This window comes from Dreissena polymorpha, chromosome 8, assembly GCF_020536995.1.
Source record: "Dreissena polymorpha isolate Duluth1 chromosome 8, UMN_Dpol_1.0, whole genome shotgun sequence".
In the NCBI taxonomy this organism is placed as follows: domain Eukaryota; kingdom Metazoa; phylum Mollusca; class Bivalvia; order Myida; family Dreissenidae; genus Dreissena; species Dreissena polymorpha.
In genome coordinates this window covers 2170061-2192280 of record NC_068362.1, presented here as the reverse complement: position 1 = coordinate 2192280, position 22220 = coordinate 2170061, and the positions used below count along the sequence as shown (strand labels likewise).

The following is a 22220-nucleotide window of genomic DNA, read 5'->3' as shown; positions in this document are numbered from 1 at the left end:
CACATAATGCGCAGCGACAGTCACAAATGGACCTTATAAAGTTTGAAAACACACCCAATCTGATGATTTTGTTACTGCAAATAATTATTTCTCTACTAATAATATGTCATACTTCATATATATATATATAAAGGGGCCTTTTCACAGTTTTTGGCATGTTTTGAAATAAGTCATTAAATGCTTTATATTGATAAATGTAAACATTGGATCTTAAAAGCTCCAGTAAAAAAATCAAGAATAAAATTTAAAAAAGGAAAAAAAAGTAGCCGCAGCTGGACTCGAACCAGTGACCCCCGGAGTCCTGGAGTAACCTGGAGTAAAAACGCATTGGCCAGCTCGGCTATTTTGCCAAGCATACTTGATAGAAGTATTTTATGCATTATATGAGAAATCTTCGTAGTTTCACAAAATTGAACGACAACAACAGCACTCTCCAAATTATTCAATCGTTTCGTGTTGCAACGCTTTATAATTTTTAGGTTTTTAAATCGTCAAAAGATGCATATATTGGCTATATTAGACCATGGTAAATGTTCAGTTATACTGTTTCCTCACAAATATCATAACTAAAACGAAAATTTGCGAATCTGAAACAACTTTTTTCAATGTTGTCAATTTACCAAACCGTGAAAAGATCCCTTTTAATAATATGGTTTCCTAAAAACATGTGTAACACCTGTTCTCTCAATTGAACCAATAGTACAACCAAAGACCTATAAATAAACAATAAAAATAAACAAAGACTATTTTTAGATCTTTGGTACAACTTTTCTTTCTTTGGAGTGAAAGTCGGATTTATGTCAATACAACAGTATTGAATGCCAACTTAATGTAAGGTTTTTAATCAGAGTTCACCATTAAATAGGAAGTATTCTGCAACTTCCTTTATAAATGGGTAAAAATCCCCAGGTAGTTTTAGATTTACACATTTATTCCAATTGCAGATCCAGTAACTTGAGCTTAACATTTTCTGATATGTTTATCTTTTTTGCATTGGACTTAAATAAATCAGATTTAAAGGGGTACAAGTACAATTATAATTGATATGAGGTTTTGTATATAGAGTGGGTAACACTCACTTGTTTCTTTCAACCCTGATTAATTCATGTAAAACAATTACAACCGAACTTTTTCATTTGACGCTATAATTTATTAACAGAAAATACAACATTTTTGTGTAGAACCTTAGGTTAATTTACAATAAATTGTACACAAGAGATCATTAACTATCGCTCAATTGGTCATTGTCGGCTCAGGTACTACTTACATGTACCTCGGGTACATAAAATATTACGAAAAAAACTTGTATTTAAAAAAAAAAAACTTCATCAACGTGCTTTTTGAATATGAGTTTCGATAAAATATAGGCCATTTTACAAAAAATTGACATAAATATGAACATAATTCATTTCAAAAAATTTAGCAGACAAAGACCGATTTAGCGTCACCCTTCCTGGGTGCCTTTTAGTATATTTACCGTACCCAGGGTACATGTTAGTATACTTAAGTGTACCCAGGGTACATGTAAGTAGTACCCGAGCAGACAATGACCAATCGAGCTTAACTTACTATGTATTGATAGTTGTTTGACTATAGTCTTGTGCTTAAAATAAAACCTTTCAAATTTAATACACTAACTGCCTGTTGTTGTTGTTGTTGTTGTTTAAATTAACATTTCAATATACATGTGTTAGTTTTTTTAAGGCAGAATTGTAATTAATACAAAAACATTCAGTGTGATACATGTTTTGAAAATAATCAATTTTAATTCATTTAGTTTAAAATTCAGACAGTATTTATAAATTGTTGTGTACCCACATCTTAACTATTCAGCTCATATCAAATTGCAGTGACAAGTATAGGAATTTATTATTATGTTCAGTCCCCGGTATTTTAACCCTTTCAGTGCGGGAACCGAATTTTGAAGGCCTTTGCAAACAGTTTGGATCCTGATGAGACGCCACAGAACGTGGCGTTTCATCAGGATCCAAACTGTTTGCTATTCTGATAGTATTCTTTGAAAAAAATCGAAGAAAATGCTAATTTTAGAAATTCAGCAGACAACATTTTAGCAGAAGACAAACTACCCAGCATGCAAAGGGTTAAGATGCTTTTCATGATATAAGCCTTTTTCTTGGAAAATGTGCTTATTGCATGTGCAAGATTGCACAGGCTAATCTGGGATATTAACAATTTCTGCCTAAGCTGGATTATCGCTAAGAAGGGACTAATCATTTCAACAAAACATGCCTTAAAGTGTAATCCCTGATAAACCTGTGCAGACTGCACAGACTCATCTGGAATGACACTTTACTTTCTAGCATTTAGTCCAGTTATCCCAGAACGAGGCTCATATTAAATACAATTTTCATTTGCCTTATTTTCAACTATACTGTCTAGAGATCAGCTTGTCTTATTTTCAACTATACTGTCTAGACATCAGCTTGTCTTATTTTCAACTATACTGTCTAGAGATCAGCTTGTCTTCAGCTTGTCTTATTTTCAACTATACTGTCTAGAGATCAGCTTTTCTTATTTTCAACTATACTGTCTAGAGATCAGCTTGTCTTATTTTCAACTATACTGTCTAGAGATCAGCTTGTCTTATTTTCAACTATACTGTCTAGAGATCAGCTTGTCTTATTTTCAACTATACTGTCTAGAGATCAGCTTGTCTTATTTTCAACTATACTGTCTAGAGATCAGCTTGTCTTATTTTCAACTATACTGTCTAGAGATCAGCTTATCTTATTTTCAACTATACTGTCTAGAGATCAGCTTGCCTTATTTTCAACTATACTGTCTAGAGATCAGCTTGTCTTATTTTCAACTATACTGTCTAGAGATCAGCTTGTCTTATTTTCAACTATACTGTCTAGAGATCAGCTTGTCTTATTTTCAACAATACTGTCTAGAGATCAGCTTGTCTTATTTTCAACTATACTGTCTAGAGATCAGCTTGTCTTATTTTCAACTATACTGTCTAGAGATCAGCTTGTCTTATTTTCAACTATACTGTCTAGAGATCAGCTTGTCTTATTTTCAACTATACTGTCTAGAGATCAGCTTGTCTTATTTTCAACTATACTGTCTAGAGATCAGCTTGTCTTATTTTCAACTATACTGTCTAGAGATCAGCTTGCCTTGTTTTCAACTATACTGTCTAGAGATCAGCTTGTTTTATTTTCAACTATACTGTCTAGAGATCAGCTTGTCTTATTTTCAACTATACTGTCCAGAGATTAGCTTGTCTTATTTTCAACTATACTGTCTAGAGATCAGCTTGCCTTGTTTTCAACTATACTGTCTAGAGATCAGCTTGCCTTGTTTTCAACTATACTGTCAAGAGATCAGCTTGTCTTATTTTCAACTATACTGTCTAGAGATCAGCTTGTCTTATTTTCAACTATACTGTCTAGAGATCAGCTTTTGGTTTTACACCATTATAAGTGTTCATTGCATCCCTACAAATAAGTGCAATGCAATTTTTTTAAACAGTTTGTTAAATGCATAATTATATTTGGGGTTAATTTAACTGATATAAAGGTAGTCACAGGAGTTTTGAAGTGTTTTATCAAATGTGAGCTACCTTAATAGCTGCACATGATTAAATAGCCATACTATTTTCAAAGAAATGCAGTCTATGTTTAATATCTTAACCATAACACATAATATTTTTTAATCAGTATTGTTAAATTCCTGCCCCTGTATTTAACCCTTTACCACTTCACTTAAATACGTATTTTCATGCATTTGTAGTCCCTCAGAATTTTAAAATTTATTAAAGGCCTTTCTTACTAGATCTAAGTTTCAAAGGTGTCAGTTCCAACCCTTAGATACTAATTAGCAGCAAACAGCATAAAACCTGAACAGACTTTGAGTTACTGGCCGGCTGTTCTGGTTTTATGCTGTTTGCACATAACCTTTTTCACTTTGCTTCTGAGTGGGAAAGGATTAACCCATGACAAATGGATAGAAATCTGTCTTCTGGTCAGATGATCATATAGATCAATATCAGCTTTGGTGAACTATTAATTGACTTCAATATCTGTAAGATTGTTTTTTAAATTAACAATATATCTGACTAATTCCCTATACAAGCAGATTAAACAGCAATGAGATGACCTACAAAAAGTTCATTATAACATCAATGGCCAGTCTGGTCTACATAGCTGTGTTGTAACAGACACTTTGGTAAACGGATATGAAATCGGTTGTTCAGCCTCTCCTTTTTTTCAACTACTTTAAATAAGAAAGCAAGCAAATAATTTACATAACATACTAGACATCCGACAGAAAGATTATTAATGCGAAAAAAAGAGAAACAATCTCTGCACATAAAATACAATGTAAAGCTAGCTTTTAAATTTGATATTAATAAAAAAAACCTGCTTGGCTATTCTTATGTTTGGTTTATTGTTATAAACTTTATTTTATTTATGCAACTTGTTATGGTGTTTCTCACAATTATGGAAGGGCTGACATATTGTAACATCGGACAACTTCTGCAAACAAATTTTTTGAATAAATAATTGGGTAAATTTTGTTGGTAAAATAAATATATTTTGTAAATACAATAGTAAAACATGAAATATAACTCCAGCAGTGTCTACTGCCTAATATTCACATATATCATACACTTTATTTTTTCTCCCATGATGTTATTAATAGAGCAATTATTCGCTTCCAGTTGACAACTCTTTTTCACCATAAATCAAATACAATCAAGATGTCTGCATTGAAATCCCCCCCCATATAATTTGTGACATGTCCATACCATTTGTTTGCACAACACTTAACAACAAAACACATTGATATTGGTTTCTTTTGCAATCTTAAATAAGATCTTACCATTCTAGCTCAATATCAGCAGGATTAACGTCCATTTTAAAAGTATTGTGTAAATGTATAAAGCTACAGCTTTAGCTAAATGCATGCAATATTAAGACATATTTTTTCATCTATAACCACTTGGCTTTGTCAGACTCTATTTTATACACTAGACAGATTGTTATTCAAACTGTGCAATGCCTGACATTTTCTCTTCTTACAGCAAAAATATTTAGCATTCCTCTCATGCCATTATAATGTCAACATTTTCACCTTGAAAAACATTGAAATTTAAATTTTGACTCCATTTATTGTCAATCTAGCTTAGATTATATTTGGTTTGGAGATCATTGAAGTGGAACACAAAGAAAAGAAAATGTTTTCAGCACATTGAAAGTTTATGTGATTGTTGTTGGTTTGGTTGGTTGAATATTATTGCCAATTGCTTTTAAAAGTCATATCATGGTAGACAGTTCCTGGCACATGACAAGCCGAGTCAAACCATGGTGGACGGGTAACCTACTGACACAATCCTAGATTGTAAGGGCTTATATTACCATTATGAACTGTTTAAATCAACTGTAGTATATCTCATGAACTAAATTGACTCGAGAAAAATCAATGCCAATTGTTGGCATACATATCTTTTTACTCACAAAATGTCAAAGTGTTTTTTACGTTGAATTAGAAATTCACCTTTAACAGAAATAAAGATGTGCTAAATTTTATAACATTGTATTATTTTAAAACAGAACAATTCCAAATGCAGATTGTTCATTACATATTAAACTTGCCCACCTCAAGCATCTCTGTGTTGCATCTATTAAATCATAATGCTTTAATTTTGAAGACACTATCGATACCTGTTATTTACTGGCAGTGGATACATGACTTCTCATTGACCCTAAAAGGTGTGAACATTTGCCAAGAACTTAAGCTTAAGACCAATATAAAAGTACAACCCTTCACCCACAAAGTGTGGTCATATATGTATCAAATGTATTGCATTGATTACCATTTTTATTTCTTGCATTGAACTACAGCATGCATGCATGGTGGTAAAAAGATGTCATCATTTGATTGTATGTCATACCTTCACTTAGTATGACATGCTGTCATTGAGGAAGGTCAGATTATGCCAGGTTATATGCCACCTACTCAAATTTAAGTAAGGAAGATCCCCTCCAATGTACTACCAACCATTCTGCCATACAGCTATATGTTCACCTCGAAAACTGGTTCTCCAAACTTCTCATTACTATTAGCTGTTTTAGGTGAGGATAATATGCATTCATGGGTACAAATATTAAAATATAACCTCAAAACGAGTTGATGTTGTTTTTTTTATAAAATGAACAGTTTCAAGATTTAAGTAATGGATTTTTAATTTGCATTTGAATTGTTGCATGAAATGTATTAAAATGCATCACTAATCAACGTTTAAATAAACAATGAGAAGACTTGTGAAATATTTCTTGGATGAAGTATGTCAGAGAGAGCATTTGTCTGTCTATATTAAATATCGGAAGGGCATACCGGGTATATCAGGGAGGGTTTGTATCCTGTTCCTGTTATTTATATATACTTTTTTTTCCTCTGTTAATATTAACATAAAATGACTCGAGGCTTGTGAAAAATAGTGTTAAGACTCACTTTGTTAACATAGATAAATTGAAAGATAACACAGTATTCAATTAATTTTGTTATATTCATATATGAAATAATGTTACTCATTGGATATGAACCAATTCTGCTGTAGAGTAAAACAATGCAAGGTAGGCGACTCCTCCGTCACTCCTAAATCAGTGAAATGTGAGTATTTTGTACGAGCTTAGAGCCAAAATAATCAACCAACTCCATTTCATATCGATTTTGTCTTTAAGGATGTATAGAGACACTTTTTTTCTTAAAAAAACACTCTTGAAATTCCAAAATGTAAAAGATTAACCAAAACCATTGTTTTTTGTGGACGGAGATTTATTATAAATATATATCTACCGGTATATACAAATGATAATCTGCATGTGCTATTCACAAGTACCTTTGGAAAATATACGTAACTTAGCACTGAATATCTACAGTCTTGTTTCAACAGCATCATGTTATATAAAAATATAAACAGTATAGATCACACAAAATCAATACTAAAAATAAACAAGAGCACTGCATAATGGGTGCCACACTCGGCTGCGGGTGCAGTTTTGAATCAATGAAAGCTTGTCAGAATTTTTTTAATTTTTTTATATTTTTTTTTTAGAGGTCACAGTGACCTTGACCAATGACCTAGTGATCCGAAAATGGGTGTGGCATGTAAAATTCATCAAGGTGCAGCTACATATTAAGTTTCGAAGTTGTAGGTTGAAGCCTGTGTTCAAAATCTTAACAAAATGTAAAGGTTTTGGCAAGAGGATGTCACACGAAACGACGAGCTGGCTATGACAATACCTCCGAAAACAGCCGAGCTAATAAAATGTTTAAAAAAAAAAGATTTTCATTCAAAGAGTACCAATGTCACTTTTAAAACAATAAGCACATAATATTTAGTTGCTCCTATTTAGTCAATTGCTTTATGAATGTAACAAAATTTAGTCTACATTGCTTAATCAACTTAAAATCATCACATGTTAACAACAGGAAAAAACCATTAGTTGTTGAGTTGCTGTAAATACAAAATAAACAAACAGTCGCTCACTTTGCATCCATTTGCTGTCTGGATGGCTCTATGGGCTTTAAAGGGACCTGTTCACAGATTTAGGAATGTATTGAACTTTGTTGTTAAATGCTTTAAATTGATTAATGTAACCATCGGAACTAACAAGTTCCAGAATAAAACAAAAATAAAATTAAAGAAAGAAAAAAAGGTAATCCACACACGGGCTCAATCCACTGGCTTTTGGAGTAAAAGACTAGCGCTTAAACCAATCGGCCATCCGTGCTAACATGGTCGTAACGTTATTTTATACTTTATGTAAGCAATCCTCGTAATGTCACATTATATAACAATAACATCAGAACTTTTCAAATTAGATACTCATTTTGGGTATGTAACACTTTTTTATTTTTAAAAAGATGCATATAATGGATATTTTAAAGAACTGTAAATCTTCAGTATTACTGATTTCTTGCAAAAGACATAACTACATAACAAATTTGCAAATCTGAAACAATTTTTTTTTTCAATTTTGTCAATTTATCAAAACGTGAAAAGGTCCCTTTATGTTTTTTTATAGGTAATGTTAAAGGGAATGTCATCTTTTCAACAGTTTCAAAAGAAACACTAATCTCGCAAGAGTGGGTACATGGACCACACATAGTGTATATTAATTCATGCATTGCATCATGACTGGTTGAAAATGGTGAATTCTCCATAATGCTATCATTTACCAACCCTATCCTTATTTATACCACACAACATGCACATGGCAATGCTACAAACAGGGGAGAGAATCTTTCACATGAAAATATCATTCAGACTGAGGTACTCAAAATTACAGACCAGTTTGTAAAAAAACAATTTTCTAATATATTATTATATTGTTAAATATTTTAGGCAGAGTCATAATTTGGAACAAAAACTAAAAACTATACATATTCTATGTCAAACAAAAAAATTAACTATGCATAAAAATCCAAAGTAATTCACAGCACATTTCCCAATACAAAACAACCATGTGCTCACGAGATTACTGATATGTAGAAACAAATTTAGCAATATATTCCAACATATAATATTAAGTTGTTACCCTATTCCAACGGGAGACGGAAAACTACAACAGGCGAGGCATGGTATTGTATTGCGCAAGGGGGGGTTAGAGGGTCGGGTTAGGGTTTGGGTTAGCCTAAACCCAACCCTTACCCTAAACCTATTTTGGGGTTATCACCCCTGACCATGCCTCGCCCGTTGTAGTTTTCCGTCTCCCTATTCCAACAGATCAGTTAACATGTTTTTTCCTAAACATTTTATATATTTAGTGTTTTATCCAGGCCGTTTTAGCGTGGCGCGGCGCCACGCCGCTTTTTTGAAGCGCCTCGCTGTCCCTTTCAAAGCAAATTAGCGCCACGCTGCCCTTTTCAAAGGCCGCCGCCCTGTTTTCCGCCGTGCGCGACCTTATTGATAACATCTTAATTGCCTCTTAACCAAGCTTCTAAGCCGACTATTATCAGCGAAGATTCGCGCGGTTGTGAATACCTCATGCGTGAATAACCATGTGTCAATATCAATCGATAATTTCAGTGGCTTTGTAACACTAATCGGTCCGGATACAATCGTGCACAGTTACTTAGGAGACTTGATGAAAACCTCGATGTTATCACGTGGAAATTGTGCATTTCATGCATAATTCAGTTATATCAAAACATTTATTTTTACGCGTAATTAAATTAAAAAAAAACACCAGTTGTATCTGTAAAACATTGATTTGATTTCAATTTAATGCAAATCAGTTTTAAGTTAATAAAAATTAATTTTATACAGGGCTTGCACTAAGCGGCGTACGGCCGTATATTACGCCCGATAATTGTTTCCATACGCCGATTACAAAACCCCATGACGTCCACTGTACTTCCTGAAAATTTGCCATACGCCGAAAATAGCACCCCGTGACATATTAAAGCTGTCGATTAAAATAACGCTCCGCCTCCTATCCAATACAATTGGCGCAGGCTCATATTAAAGCTGTCGATTAAAATAACGCTCCGCCTCCTATCCAATACAATTGGCGCAGGCTCACAGTAGATGTGTGTTGATGAATTGTAGCAGACGACAATCTTAACACGTTTGCTGTTCACGGTTAGGCAGACCGCGCTTAATTGGAGCACGTGCTTGTTTATTGTCACGATGTTTTGATTACAATAACGTGTGAATGTCGGCAAAGAAGTTGATAACCCGTCTTGGACCCTGTTTGGCCAAAAGTTGTTAATTGTTGTAACAGTAGTAGGCCTGCACCATTGGTTCAATTAAGAACATTATGACCCGTTTGTAACTTTTCAAAATATGTTAATTGGCAAACACAGATATGAATTTTACAAAAATATTGAACTTGTACCACTTATCATTCGTGTTTAGAATGTCGCAACGTACGCTTTCCGATTTTGGCATTCCACTTTCGACGAAACGTAAATTAGAAATTTATGCAAATTGCGTTGTAAGCAAAACAATTATATCGGAGACCAATTAACGTGTCTTGAATTAATTGACAATGAACATAAGACAGTACGGCGCCGTTCCTAGTTACACTTTTTGCGAAATAAAATGTACACAATACAACTCGTGGTCATGAAAACAATGTCATTACGCAGAACTTTCTGACTATTCAACAAAGTGTTAGTGTTTGTGAATCTCCATTTAAGATGCATATAAAGGACTTGTTTGTGCAATGTGTGTAACGTTTTAAATATAAATAATTGTTTAAGAGGGTAACTCATTTAACAGTATTCTAAGACTTCTTTGAAAAGCTATAGTTTGTATAAGATATATATCCTATGGTGTTTAATCTTGTTTTTTGTTACTACATGAAAATATAAAACACATAATAAAATATACATTCTGGATTTTGTTGGTTTAATTATTTAACAATAAATCTCAAAACTATACATACAATGTTTGTGTGTAACAAAGCTTGTTATTAAGTCACTATACAGATATATTTGTGCCCTTTTTATGGATGTCACGCGCTAAAGTGCCCTTTTTTGAAATTTTGCACCACGCCCTTTTTCCTTCCTGTATAAAACACTAATATTGGATACGTGGTTTCACCTTCAACCATTGATAAATAAGAAAAAATTAACAAATCACATTTCAGCAACACAATCCAGAAACAAACAGTTACAGTCTATCTCACATCAGCAACTGCATCACAGTCTATCTGACGTCTGCTATGAGATCGTCCACCTGGTCCCAGTCTATGTAGCTCATCATGCTTCCAGACGACATGGATCCACCATCAGCTATTTGCACCAGGTCATCAATGTCAACAGACGCTGTGTAATCGTCTCCTAGGCTGCGGTTGTCCATGACAACATCATAGTAGTCGGATATCTGGTCTGACGGGGCGTAGGACGCAGAACGACCCACAGCCTGCAAAGTAGATTGAACATGAGCTTGGTTCTGGGAATATGGGACTTAATGCATAAGTGTTTAGTATTGTCTCAGATTAGCCTTTGCAGTCTGCACAGGCTAATTAGGGACGACACTTTCCGCTTTTATGGTATTTTTCAATTACAGGAAGACTCACACTACACCCCATTTTTCCACAGCGGGGCTAAAATGTAATGTAAATGGTGTCTTTATCATATGTACTTGCTACTTCACACAACGTCTGCAGTGTTTTTAATCACATTTTTGAGAATTGCGCCAGGTACTTTGGATTGGGAAAATTCGCTGCCTTTTGACTAAAATTGGGAAATTAGTGTTGTTGTTGTTTTGCTAAACAAGAGCACCGCATAACGGGTGCCACGCTCGGCTGCGAAAGCTTGTCAGATTTTATTTTTTTTAGATGTCACAGTGACCTTGACCTTTGACCTAGTGACCCAACAAGAGATGTGTTTGTCAGAAACACAATGCCCCCTACTGAGCCGCATTGAAATAAAATTTCTATTTATCATTTGGCAGGTATAGAAATCATCTCCCTTTAAAGGTTATTACTTCCCTTAATTTTTGTCCAATCCAACCGGGAGGTGGGGGGTGGGGAGGGTCTAACAGTCAATTATGACCATGTCAGACATCACTGACAACCAAGGTCTGTGGTTTAAAAGAGATCTTAACCAGAGTTGATCATGTATCTATGGACATAAGTCCACAGGTATGTAATGAACATCAAAGAAATTATAATTATATCATTTAAAAAAAAAACTTTGCTAAAATCAATCATTTGGGTTATAAATAATCAAAATAATAAATCTGTACAGTTACTGTGAAAAGAACTTCAATTCTTGGTAAGGATATATATAATATGAGATTTATAATTATATAAATTATTTCCTTGAAAATAATTGTCTGTAACAAATCTTTATTTTTAGTAGCAAATAATTAAAAGCCACTATACTGTGACTGTAGATTCACCATTCAAAATGTGCAGCTCCATGAGATACACATGCATGCCAAATATATAAAGTGGCTATGTTCAATATTGAATAACTTTCACCCTTTTTAAAGCTTATTACTTCCCTTAAATCTGTATTTTTTACCATAGACCGTAAAGGATGACCTTGACCTTTTACCACAATGTGTTTGTCAGAAACACAATGTCGCCTACTGCGCCGCTTTGATTTATTTAACAAAAATATATGCGTGGGCAGGTCAGATAACTATGTCCATTTAAAGCTTATTACTTCCCTTGACTTTGTTTTTTCGACCCTAGACCTTGAAGGATGATGTTCACCTTGAAATTTTACCACTCAAAATGTGCAGCTCCATGAGATACACATGCATGCCAAATATCAAGGTGCTATCTTCAATATTTAAAAAGTTATGGCCAATGTTAAGGTTTTAGCACAACGCCTACGGCTGACGTCGGACGACGAGCTGGCTATGACAATAGCTCGGGTTTTCTCGGAAAACAGCCTCGCTAAAAATGCTTCAACATTGAAAATACAAATGTTTTCAATATTAAATTTACTAAGGTTGAACTTATATGGATGGAAGATTAAAAAAAACATTGAAAAAACCTTCCATTTGGAATTTTTAGCTCCCATTTTGAAAAAATATATACTTTTTTCATTAAGGCTGATAACCGGACCAGATTTTGAATGAAACAAGAGATATGTTTGTCAGAAACACAATGCCCCCTACTGCCCCGCTTTGATACATGTTTTTTGACCTTTGACCTTGGAAGATGACCTTGACCTTTCACCACTCAAAATGTGCAGCTCAATGAGATACACATGCATGCCAAATATCAAGTTGCTATGTGAAGGGACATAGAAGTAATGAGCATTTTTCGAAACCTAAACGCAAAGTGTGACGGAAGGACAGATGGACAGACAGACGGACGGTCCGATCACTATATGGGGGCGGGGGGGGGGGGGGGGGGGGGTAAAAACACACTGCCTCTTTATAAAAATAATGTATTGAACATGTAATAGGTAATAGTAGTAATAATTTTCAAAATAATTATGCATATACTTACTTGACAAAGTTATTTTTACCATTTTAAAACCTATGTTTTTACTTTAAATTAACCCTTTCCCTCTCAGAAGCAAAGTAAAATTGCTATGTGCAATTTTAACTCGCAGACTGTTCAGGTTTTATGCTGTTTGCTGCTTATCAGTATCTAAGCATTGGAAATGTAGCCTTTAAAACTTGAATCTAGTAAGAAAGGTCTTTAATTAAATGTAACTTTCTAAGGGACTACAAAAGCGTGAAAATACGTATCTAAGTGGTAAAGGGTTAAATACGTATCTTCAAATTATGCACTTAACACTATAAAAAGATGTTCAATCAGAAAGATGTTCAAAGGTACTTACAATGGAGCTCTCCCCATCATACAAGATGTTCCTCACGTCCTCACCCATGGACCATCCACTGACGATAGAGGCGGTCTCCAGCTGGTCAAGGTCACTGGGTCCCAGCGCTCTGTAAGGGTCCTGGTAGGGGCGCTGCCGTGTGGCCCCGTGGGTCTTGTGGGGCCGCTTGATGGGTGCACCTGAAGTCATTGTTGGTGAAAATGATAAATGGTACCTTATTAACCATCATTTGCTTATGAAATTGGTAATTGATTTAAGGCCCTTGGTCCCCAACCTGAGAAAAGTATAAACCAACCTACTAGCCCTTCTTATGTGTGTTTTTTGTGTGATAACATAAATTGTTATCCTTTTTTTCTTATTACTCTGTATGACACAGACTTAATGTGGTCTAAAAAAGTAAAATAACAAATGAAAGTGTTTACTATAAACACGTATTTAACAAGGTATATGTACATAGGGCACACCCGGCAAAGTGCACGTTTGTCTAAAAACTCCACACATGTAAAAAAACTCAACCTTGATCTGTCATGCAGGTAGACTCATACACCAACAAGAGTGCCAAACTGTCACAAGATACGCCCGTTTGAAGGTTTTGGACAATTTGATAACTTTACCATGACCCATATTTGAACTTGACCTACATATCATCTAGACACAACTTCTGACCAACTTTGGTGAAGATCAGATGAAAACTACTTCAATTAGAGAGCGGACACCATACTAAATGCTTGAAATGCACTAAGTGACCTCGTGATCTAGTTATTGACCCGGCATGACCCATATTTGAACTTGACCTAGATATTGTCTAGACACAACTTCTGACAAAATTTGGTGAAGATCGGATGAAAACTACTTCAATTAGAGAGCGGACACCATGCTAAAAAATGCTTGAAATGCACTAAGTGACCCTGTGACCTAGTTTTTGACACTGCATGACCCATATTCAAACTTGACCTAGATATTGTCTAGATAAAACTTCTGACCAAGTTTGGTGAAGATCGGAAGAAAACTATTTGAATTAGAGAGCGGACACTGCTGCCAAGGTGAAACTCTAATACGTCCCATTTTTTTAAACGGGCGTATAAAAAATTGGGAAATAATCTGAAAGCGTTTTGCAAAAATATTCGGACCAGTATTATTTTCAAGAATAGCCCAAGGCTCATCAACTTTCAAACAGCAAAAAATCAATTGACTGGAACAAACTTTGAACTTGAAATGTTACTCATGCAGGTAGAATCACATACCAAAAATCAGGTCAATATATCAAACCATCAAGGAAAAAACACCAGGAACAAAATTCCGGATGAAAGGACAGTCCAACTCCTATATGCCGCCACAAAAAAAGCAAGTAAACCCTAAAATGGGAAATTTGTTTACCCCAGTGGCAAGATTTGAACAAATTAAGTAGAGGATCACCAGACGATGTCACACATCAAATATTTAACCGCTGTCAGAGAGTATGATTGTTCACATTACTTGCTGTAAAATTCTATATAAATCATTAAAGCCCTGGCGTGGTAAGTTTTGACCCCAGGCACATGATTTGAACAATCTTAGATTAGGAAAACTATATTCTGTTACACACCAAATATCAAACCCATGACCCTTGCAGAAATGCGCAGATTCACATTGTACGTTTGTAAAGTTAAAGTCCTCTAGCAACAATACTTTTTGGGTTACATGGAACCCAAAGGTTACAGGTAGCATACCAGTGAATATCATTGGTTAGATACCAGGAAATTTCATAGGTTACATACCGGAAAATGTTTTTGCAGGCTGTAGCTCCTGAAGCTGTTGTGCGTAAGTCTTTGGTTGGTGTGGGGGCTTGTGAGAGCGGATCATAGGCTTCTGTAGGACGGTTGTCTGGCCACCTACTAGGAAAACAAAGGTTGATTGGTAAACACCTGGGCCTGTATTCACAAAGCTACCTACCGGGTAGGGCAAACTTAAAAACACTCCTTAAAACCATAACATTCCTTATGTCTCTGGCTATTTATTGATGAGTTATTTTTAGATTAATGTTTAAATCAAGTAAATATTGCTAAAATGAATAATAATTAATTCTTGCGTCAGAAGAACACATTATAATTTTAACTGACAATTTGATCTGAAATCTTTCTTCAAGTACAACTAATATTAAAATTTACCAAAGGCACTTTGTGAATATGGGCCCAGACCACACTGAGGCAAAGTAATCTCTTTAAGAATTTAGTTTAAACCTATTTATTTTAGCTTGATTGCTTTGAAAGCCTAGGGCTTATTTGAAACGCTTTCGAGTCCGTTTCTTGGGACTAGAACCAGTACTTGGTGTCTATGGGGGAAATCAAAAGAACCCTCCCACTGTGGGGATCGAACCCATGGCATCCCGGTTGCTAGGCAAACACCGTACCCACTACACCACTGTGACCTTTTTAAGAATTTAAGTTCAATCTACAAAGCTTTCTCTGATATACTAGTATTTAGATAGTTTCCAACTTTTGTATATGGGCCGCGCCTTGTTAAATGCGTGTAAGTAAAGTGTTGTCCCAGATTAGCCTGTGCAGTCAGCACAGGCTAATCTGGGACGACACTTCACGCACATGCAATACATCCTCTTTTCACAGAGTGCGGCTCATATATATTTGTTTAACATTAAAAAATACTGTTACTGACTAAGCCTTCATATAAATGGGCTTCAAACTCAGAAAATGGAGATTCATGCATGTGTGTAAAATATTGTACCAGATTAATCTGTGCAGTCAGGGACAACACTTTCCGCTGTAATCGTATTTTTTGAGTAAAAGAAGTCTTTCTATAGAAAAAATACAGTTAAGCAAGGAAGATTTGTCCCAAATCAGCCTGTGTAGACTGCATAGCTAATCTGAGGTAACACTTTAAACACATGCATTAAGACGTGTTTTTCCAGAGCTTGTTCTTAAATGTGTCTTGTTCTGTGAAAGCTGGTCATAATGCATGTGCGTAAAGTGTCGTCCCAGATTAGCCTGTGCAGTCCGCACAGGCTAATCAGGGACGACAATTTCCGCCTAAACTTGATTTTCGGTAAGGAGCGACTTCCTTGAAACTAAAAATACCATAAAAGCGGAAAGTGTCATCCCTGATTAGCCTGTGCGGACTGCACAGGCTTATCTGGGACGACACCTTACGCACATGAATTTAGCCCAGTTTTCTCAGAACAAGACACAAATAATAATGATTCAGAGTCTTAATCTGATGCATTTCAATGATCTTGGTCAAGACACCCCATACTAGTTCTTCCCTAGAGACAGACTCAAAACATTCTGTAGATGGCAGCAGCTTTTGAAATAAACTAGGTCAAATGTTACCATCATAAGAAAATGAAGCCCATCGCAATAATAGCAGACAAACAATGACTAACTCCTCTGGATTAATGGTATGTGGGCACAATTATAATAAATTAACAATTGCTTCAACCTCTGGGTTTATGGTGTGGGGGCACATCTCATTAACAACAAACAAACAATGGCTACTACCTCTGGGTTTATGGTGTGGCTGATTAAGTTTCTTCAGCTGCTCCACATACGTCATGGGCTTGTGTTTGGGCTTCACAGGGCGGGAAGTCGGGCGAGCAGTGGTGCTCGCAACTGAGGGGAGAACAAAAGATGAAATGAGCCTAGCGATATAGTCTGACAAGAATAAATACTTTCATGACTTTCAAGTTATTAAGGTGATACAAGATGAAGGTAGTATTTCCCCTACTTGATGATCCCAGATGTGATTTAGGGGCCACAGGTGTGGAAAATTTCTCCCCGGACTTCATTTCTTGGAGACGTTCAGCGTACGTCTTCACACGCCTGGGACCTGTCTCTGAAGACTTCCTCATGGGTGACCTCTTTGTACCTAGATGTGAAAATGTTAGCTAGAATAAAGCAACTAAAGGTGAATACTGTGATTATTTTCATTTTGGTCTGACAAAACTGGGCTTAATGTATGTGTGTAAAGTGTTGTTGCATATTAGTTTGTGAAGTCTGCACAGGCTAATCAGGGACAACTATTTTTGCCTACACTGGGTTTTTGATTAGATGAGACTGCCTATAAATGAAAAATTCCATAGAGCGGTAATAGTTGTCCCTAAATTAGCCAGAGCATGGCTCGATAAATCACCCTAAAGTGACAATTTACCCAAACATACCGCTATGACACAGACATTTTACCTTTAATTGTGATTTTGTGATGACCTTGACCTGTCATAAACACAAAACATTTAATTGGATATAAAAAAGTGCACAGCTACAACAATTTTGAAGTTAGATGTTGATAACAAATTATGACATGATCATCAGAAGGACAGCAAACATTGCATCAAATTACATGAACAATTTTAAAGACTTAAAGTTTCATAAATTCTAATGATGCAGAATATACTGCTTTGAAACAGCCTTTAACTCTTACTGTGACCTTTCTCTTACAAACAACACGATGAACTTATTCTTTTAATGTAGAATGGACGATTCCAAAATCCCAAATTAGCTCTTTTAATCGCAGTAAGAAATAATATGTATATGGGAAAAAGTGCATAACAATCTTATACTCCAGTTGTTCATCTGTGATTCTTTACAAATGTAAACACGTCTTTAAATAATAGTAGAAAAGGTGTTAATAGTAGAAGTTTGATTTTTTTTCTACATTGCTATTAATAGTGTTGTCAAGTCTTACCACGTATCATTTCCTGTTCCCGCTGTGAGGTCTGTGTACGTACAGACGTACGGGACGTTTCTGATTGGCTAACAGACTGCACGCGACCCGCAGAGTTCAGAGCAAACTTGTTGGGCTGTTTTCTGGTCCTATCAGGTCTCTGGAGGCGAACTATTTCCGTGAATGATTTTGGTTTGAAAGTTTTCTGCGGCGTAGCAGATGGCTTGTCGTCCTTTGTTTCTTCTACGGACTGTTGTCTAGCAAGGTTGTCTTGACTGAATGAGACGTCCATATCCTGCATAGCCTTGTAGTATTCCGTGAGTTCACCTGCAGGCATACAATCATGAACTAAAATTAACCCTTTACCACTCAGATATGCACTTTGAGGCAATTAAAGACCTTTCTTACTAGATTAAAGTGTTAAGGTTCTTCATTTCCAACCTTAAGATACTGATGAGAAGCAAACAGCATAAAACCTGAACATACTGCAAGTTACTTGCTGGCTGTTCTGGTTTTATGCTGATTGCGTATAGCCATTTTCTGTTTGCTTCCTAGTGGAAAAGGGTTAAAGTAAGTTTAAAACTAATGACTCCGCTGAATTTTAAGAGTTATAAGTGATTATCATGTAAAGAAATGATTTAAAAAAAATTACATAAGCTGGACAGATTTAGGCAGAATTATGGCTCCGGAACTAAGATCCAAATATGAACTTTAATAATATTTTTTTTCCAATCCACTCGTAATAAACGTGATCCTAAAGTATATCCTCCGTAAACATGGCATTCTCCTTACGCATCCATAAGGACCTACCATTTATTTTTGAAATTTCGCTTATTTGATCTTGATTAGCTAAGACTGATTGTGATCCTGCAGTAAGCTATTGGTTAACAAAGCGACTCAAATGGCTGCCTAATGAGAATTAATTTCATCGATAAGATTTTCTCACTAATATCAGCTAGGATTTCCCTGTGGTAAATAATTGTAAAAAGTTGCTCAGTTTAGTTTATTTGGATATCATTTTATTGTTTTACATTTCACATATCCATTATTACTGCCAATACTTTTCTTGATACTAGAGTAAAGATTTTGTTTTTGAAGACTCACAATTCAGTTACTTAGAGAGCTTACTTTTGTTGTTGACATTTCCTGAATCAATTACAGATAAGATTGATCTTGATCATGCAGTAAACACTTGGTTATCTCCAACCCATTCTTAGACTTAAGAAGAAAGAAAAGACTTTAAACTAAGAAAAATTAAACCTGCATTTGAATATATACAAACTATCACACGTAATTATGTCATTAACAAAATGGTCTACTTGAAAAATGATGTAGATAGAGGTGGTAAATGCCCTGATTGCCTCAAATTAAAGTTATTCTTCTTATATTCCAGTATAAAGAATATTATTTAGATTTTAATCTTGATACTGCACGTACAGTGAAATCCCTTCATTAACAAGTGAGTCTGAACAAAGCTTTCACACAAATCTCACAGGCTGTTCTCCAATATACTGCAATCCCAATTGTTGTTCTTCATGTCTGCTGCAGTCTCACCTGTGGTATCTCCTGTCTGCTGCAATCTCACTGGCTCAAACACCTATCTCACCTGTTGTTTCTCCCATCTGCTGCAATCTCATCTGTTGTTTCTCCCATCTGCTGCAATCTCACTGGCTCAAGCACCTATCTCACCTGGTGTTTCTCCCATCTGCTGCAATCTCACCTGTTGTTTCTCCCATCTGCTGCAATCTCACCTGTTGTTTCTCCAATCTGCTGCAATCTCATCTGTTGTTTCTCCCATCTGCTGCAATCTCACTGGCTCAAACACCTATCTCACCTGTTGTTTCTCCCATCTGCTGCAATCTCATCTGTTGTTTCTCCCATCTGCTGCAATCTCACTGGCTCAAGCACCTATCTCACCTGTTGTTTCTCCCATCTGCTGCAATCTCACATGTTGTTTCTCCCATCTGCTGCAATCTCACCTGTTGTTTCTCTCGTCTTCTGCAATTTTACCTGTTGTTTCTCCCGTCTTCTGCAATCTTTCTCCAGTCTGCTCTCACCAGTTGTTACTCACGTCTTCTACAATCTCACCCATTGTTTCTCCTGTCTGCTGAAATCTTACCTGTTGTTTCTCCTGTCTGTTTCAATCACACATGTTCTTTCTCTCTTTTGCTGCAATCTCAATGCAATCTTACCTGTTGTTCTCCTGTCTGCTGAAATCTCACCCATTGTTTCTCCTGTCTGCTGCAATTTCAAACCAATTTCACCTGTTGTTTCTCTCTTCTGCTGCAATCTCACCAGTTATTTCTCCACTCTGCTGCAATTTCACCTGTTGTTGTTCCCATCTGATGCAATCTCACACCAATCTCACCTGCTGTTTCTCCCATCTGCTGCATTCTCACAACAATCTCACCTGTTGTTTATCCCGTCTGCTGCAGTCTCACACCAATGTCATCTGTTGTTTCTCCCGTCTCCTGCAATCTCACCTTTTGTTTCTCCCATCTTCTGCAATCTTTGTCCCGTTTGCTCCATTTTCACCTGTTGTTTCTCCCATCTGCTGCAATCTCACACCAATCTCACCTGTTGTTTCTCCTATCTACTGCATTCTCACAACAATCTCACCTGTTGTTTCTCCCATCTGCTGCAGTCTCACACCAACCTCATCTGTTAATTCTCCCATCTCCTGCAATCTCACCACTTGTTTTTCCTGTCTTCTGCAATCTTTCTCAAGTCTGCAGCAATCTCACCTGTTGTTTCTCCCATCTGCTGCAATCTCACACCAATCTCATCTGTTGTTTATCCCATCTATTGCAGTCTCACACCAATCTCACCTGTTGTTTCTCCAGTCTACTGCAGTCTTACACCAATCCCACCTGTCATTTCTCCCATCTGCTGCAGTCTTGCACCAATTTCACCTGTTATTTCTCCTGTTGCAGTCTCACACCAATCTCACCTGTTGTTTTTCCCATCTGCTGCAGTCTTACACCAATCTCACCTGTTGTTTCTCCCGTCTGCTGCAGTCTCACACCAATCTCACCTGTTGTTTCTCCCGTCTGCTGCAATCTGACTGGCTCCTCCTCATCCACATCCTCCAGGCCCAGTTTCAGCTTTGGAACTACTCCAGAGCCTTTCTGTACCGGACCTCGTGCAGGGGACACGTCTATTCTTTTGGCTGGTACAGGAGCAGCCCTCTTCGGTACTTGAGACCTTGGTTGTAGTTGCTGCGGTAACTGGTCATGCATGTCCCAGTCTTCTTCTAAGTCAAGGTCAAGGTCGCGGCTGTCATAGCCCTCCATGGACACATCATAATCAGATGTAAATGGTGGACTTGAATCCCGCACTTTGAGAATTCCCTGCATTTTAATGAAAATATCAAAGATGTTCATTTGCTTAGTGGAAAATGATTATCTTTTATTTGCGTCATTGTTTGTTTTTATGATGATCTGTATGTATTTTTGATTTTGTAGAAAACCATGGAAAAAAAAACTTACAATAATAAGATTGTATCCTATGAAATCAACTACAAAGACTTAAACAATGAACATGTAATCACATGCTGAGAATTCAGCCTTGTTATGGAAAAACTGGACTTAAAGCATGTGCGTAGTGTCATACCAGATTAGCCAGTGTAGTCCACATAGGCTAGGGACATCTATTCTGCTTTCATTTGATTTTTCATTTAGAGGATTTGTAATATTACAAAAAAATCCAGTTCAGACAGAAACCATTGCCCCTGAGTTGTTGCCTGGGCAGACTGCGCAAGCTAATATGGGACGACACTTTATGCATTTGCTTTAAGCCCAAGTTTCCTAGGCTAAAATATACACTGACATCGTACATGTTCATTTAGCTTGTCTTCATATAGTTCAATGACAATGACACAAAAAAAATGTCCCCTCTTAGCTCAAGATTTAAGTATAGTATCTACAGCTTACTTGAGGTGTTTCCTTAGCAGGTGCAGTTTGCGCCTTCACTGGAATCCGGTCCCTCATGCTGGCTGGTGACCTGTCCTTGCTGGACATGCGCTGTTTGGTTGTAACAGGTCTGGGCGCTGGTTCCTGTGGCAGTTCAGGCTTGTCAGTCAGGATGTTTCCCAGGAGATGTTGAGCCTCGTCCAGACGTCTAGTCATGAAAGTCCTCTGTGCCTCCTTCCTAGACTCCTCCCTCTCCTTGCGCTCTCGCATCGTGAAGGACTGAAGGGACAAAGTCAGCCTTGTTCTGGGAAAACTGGGCTTAATGCAAGTGAATAAAAAGTTGCGGCAGATAAGCCTGTGCAG

General features: G+C 36.4%; 1 protein-coding gene across 1 annotated transcript in view; it reads right to left on the bottom strand.

Annotated features, from left to right (window-relative positions):
• Positions 1–10570: 10570 nt before the first annotated feature.
• LOC127842891 (ciliogenesis and planar polarity effector 1-like) overlaps positions 10571–22220 on the bottom strand; it is an 84196-nt gene continuing 72546 nt past the window's right edge. Inside the window, exons 43-50 of the mRNA XM_052372669.1 lie at positions 21879–22136; positions 20981–21296; positions 17968–18273; positions 17011–17151; positions 16785–16895; positions 15051–15167; positions 13294–13472; positions 10571–10906 (exon numbers count right to left, since the gene is read on the bottom strand). Coding sequence (XP_052228629.1) covers positions 10691–10906; positions 13294–13472; positions 15051–15167; positions 16785–16895; positions 17011–17151; positions 17968–18273; positions 20981–21296; positions 21879–22136 — 1644 coding nt within the window. The 3' untranslated portion in view covers positions 10571–10690. The remainder of the gene's footprint in view (positions 10907–13293; positions 13473–15050; positions 15168–16784; positions 16896–17010; positions 17152–17967; positions 18274–20980; positions 21297–21878; positions 22137–22220) is intronic.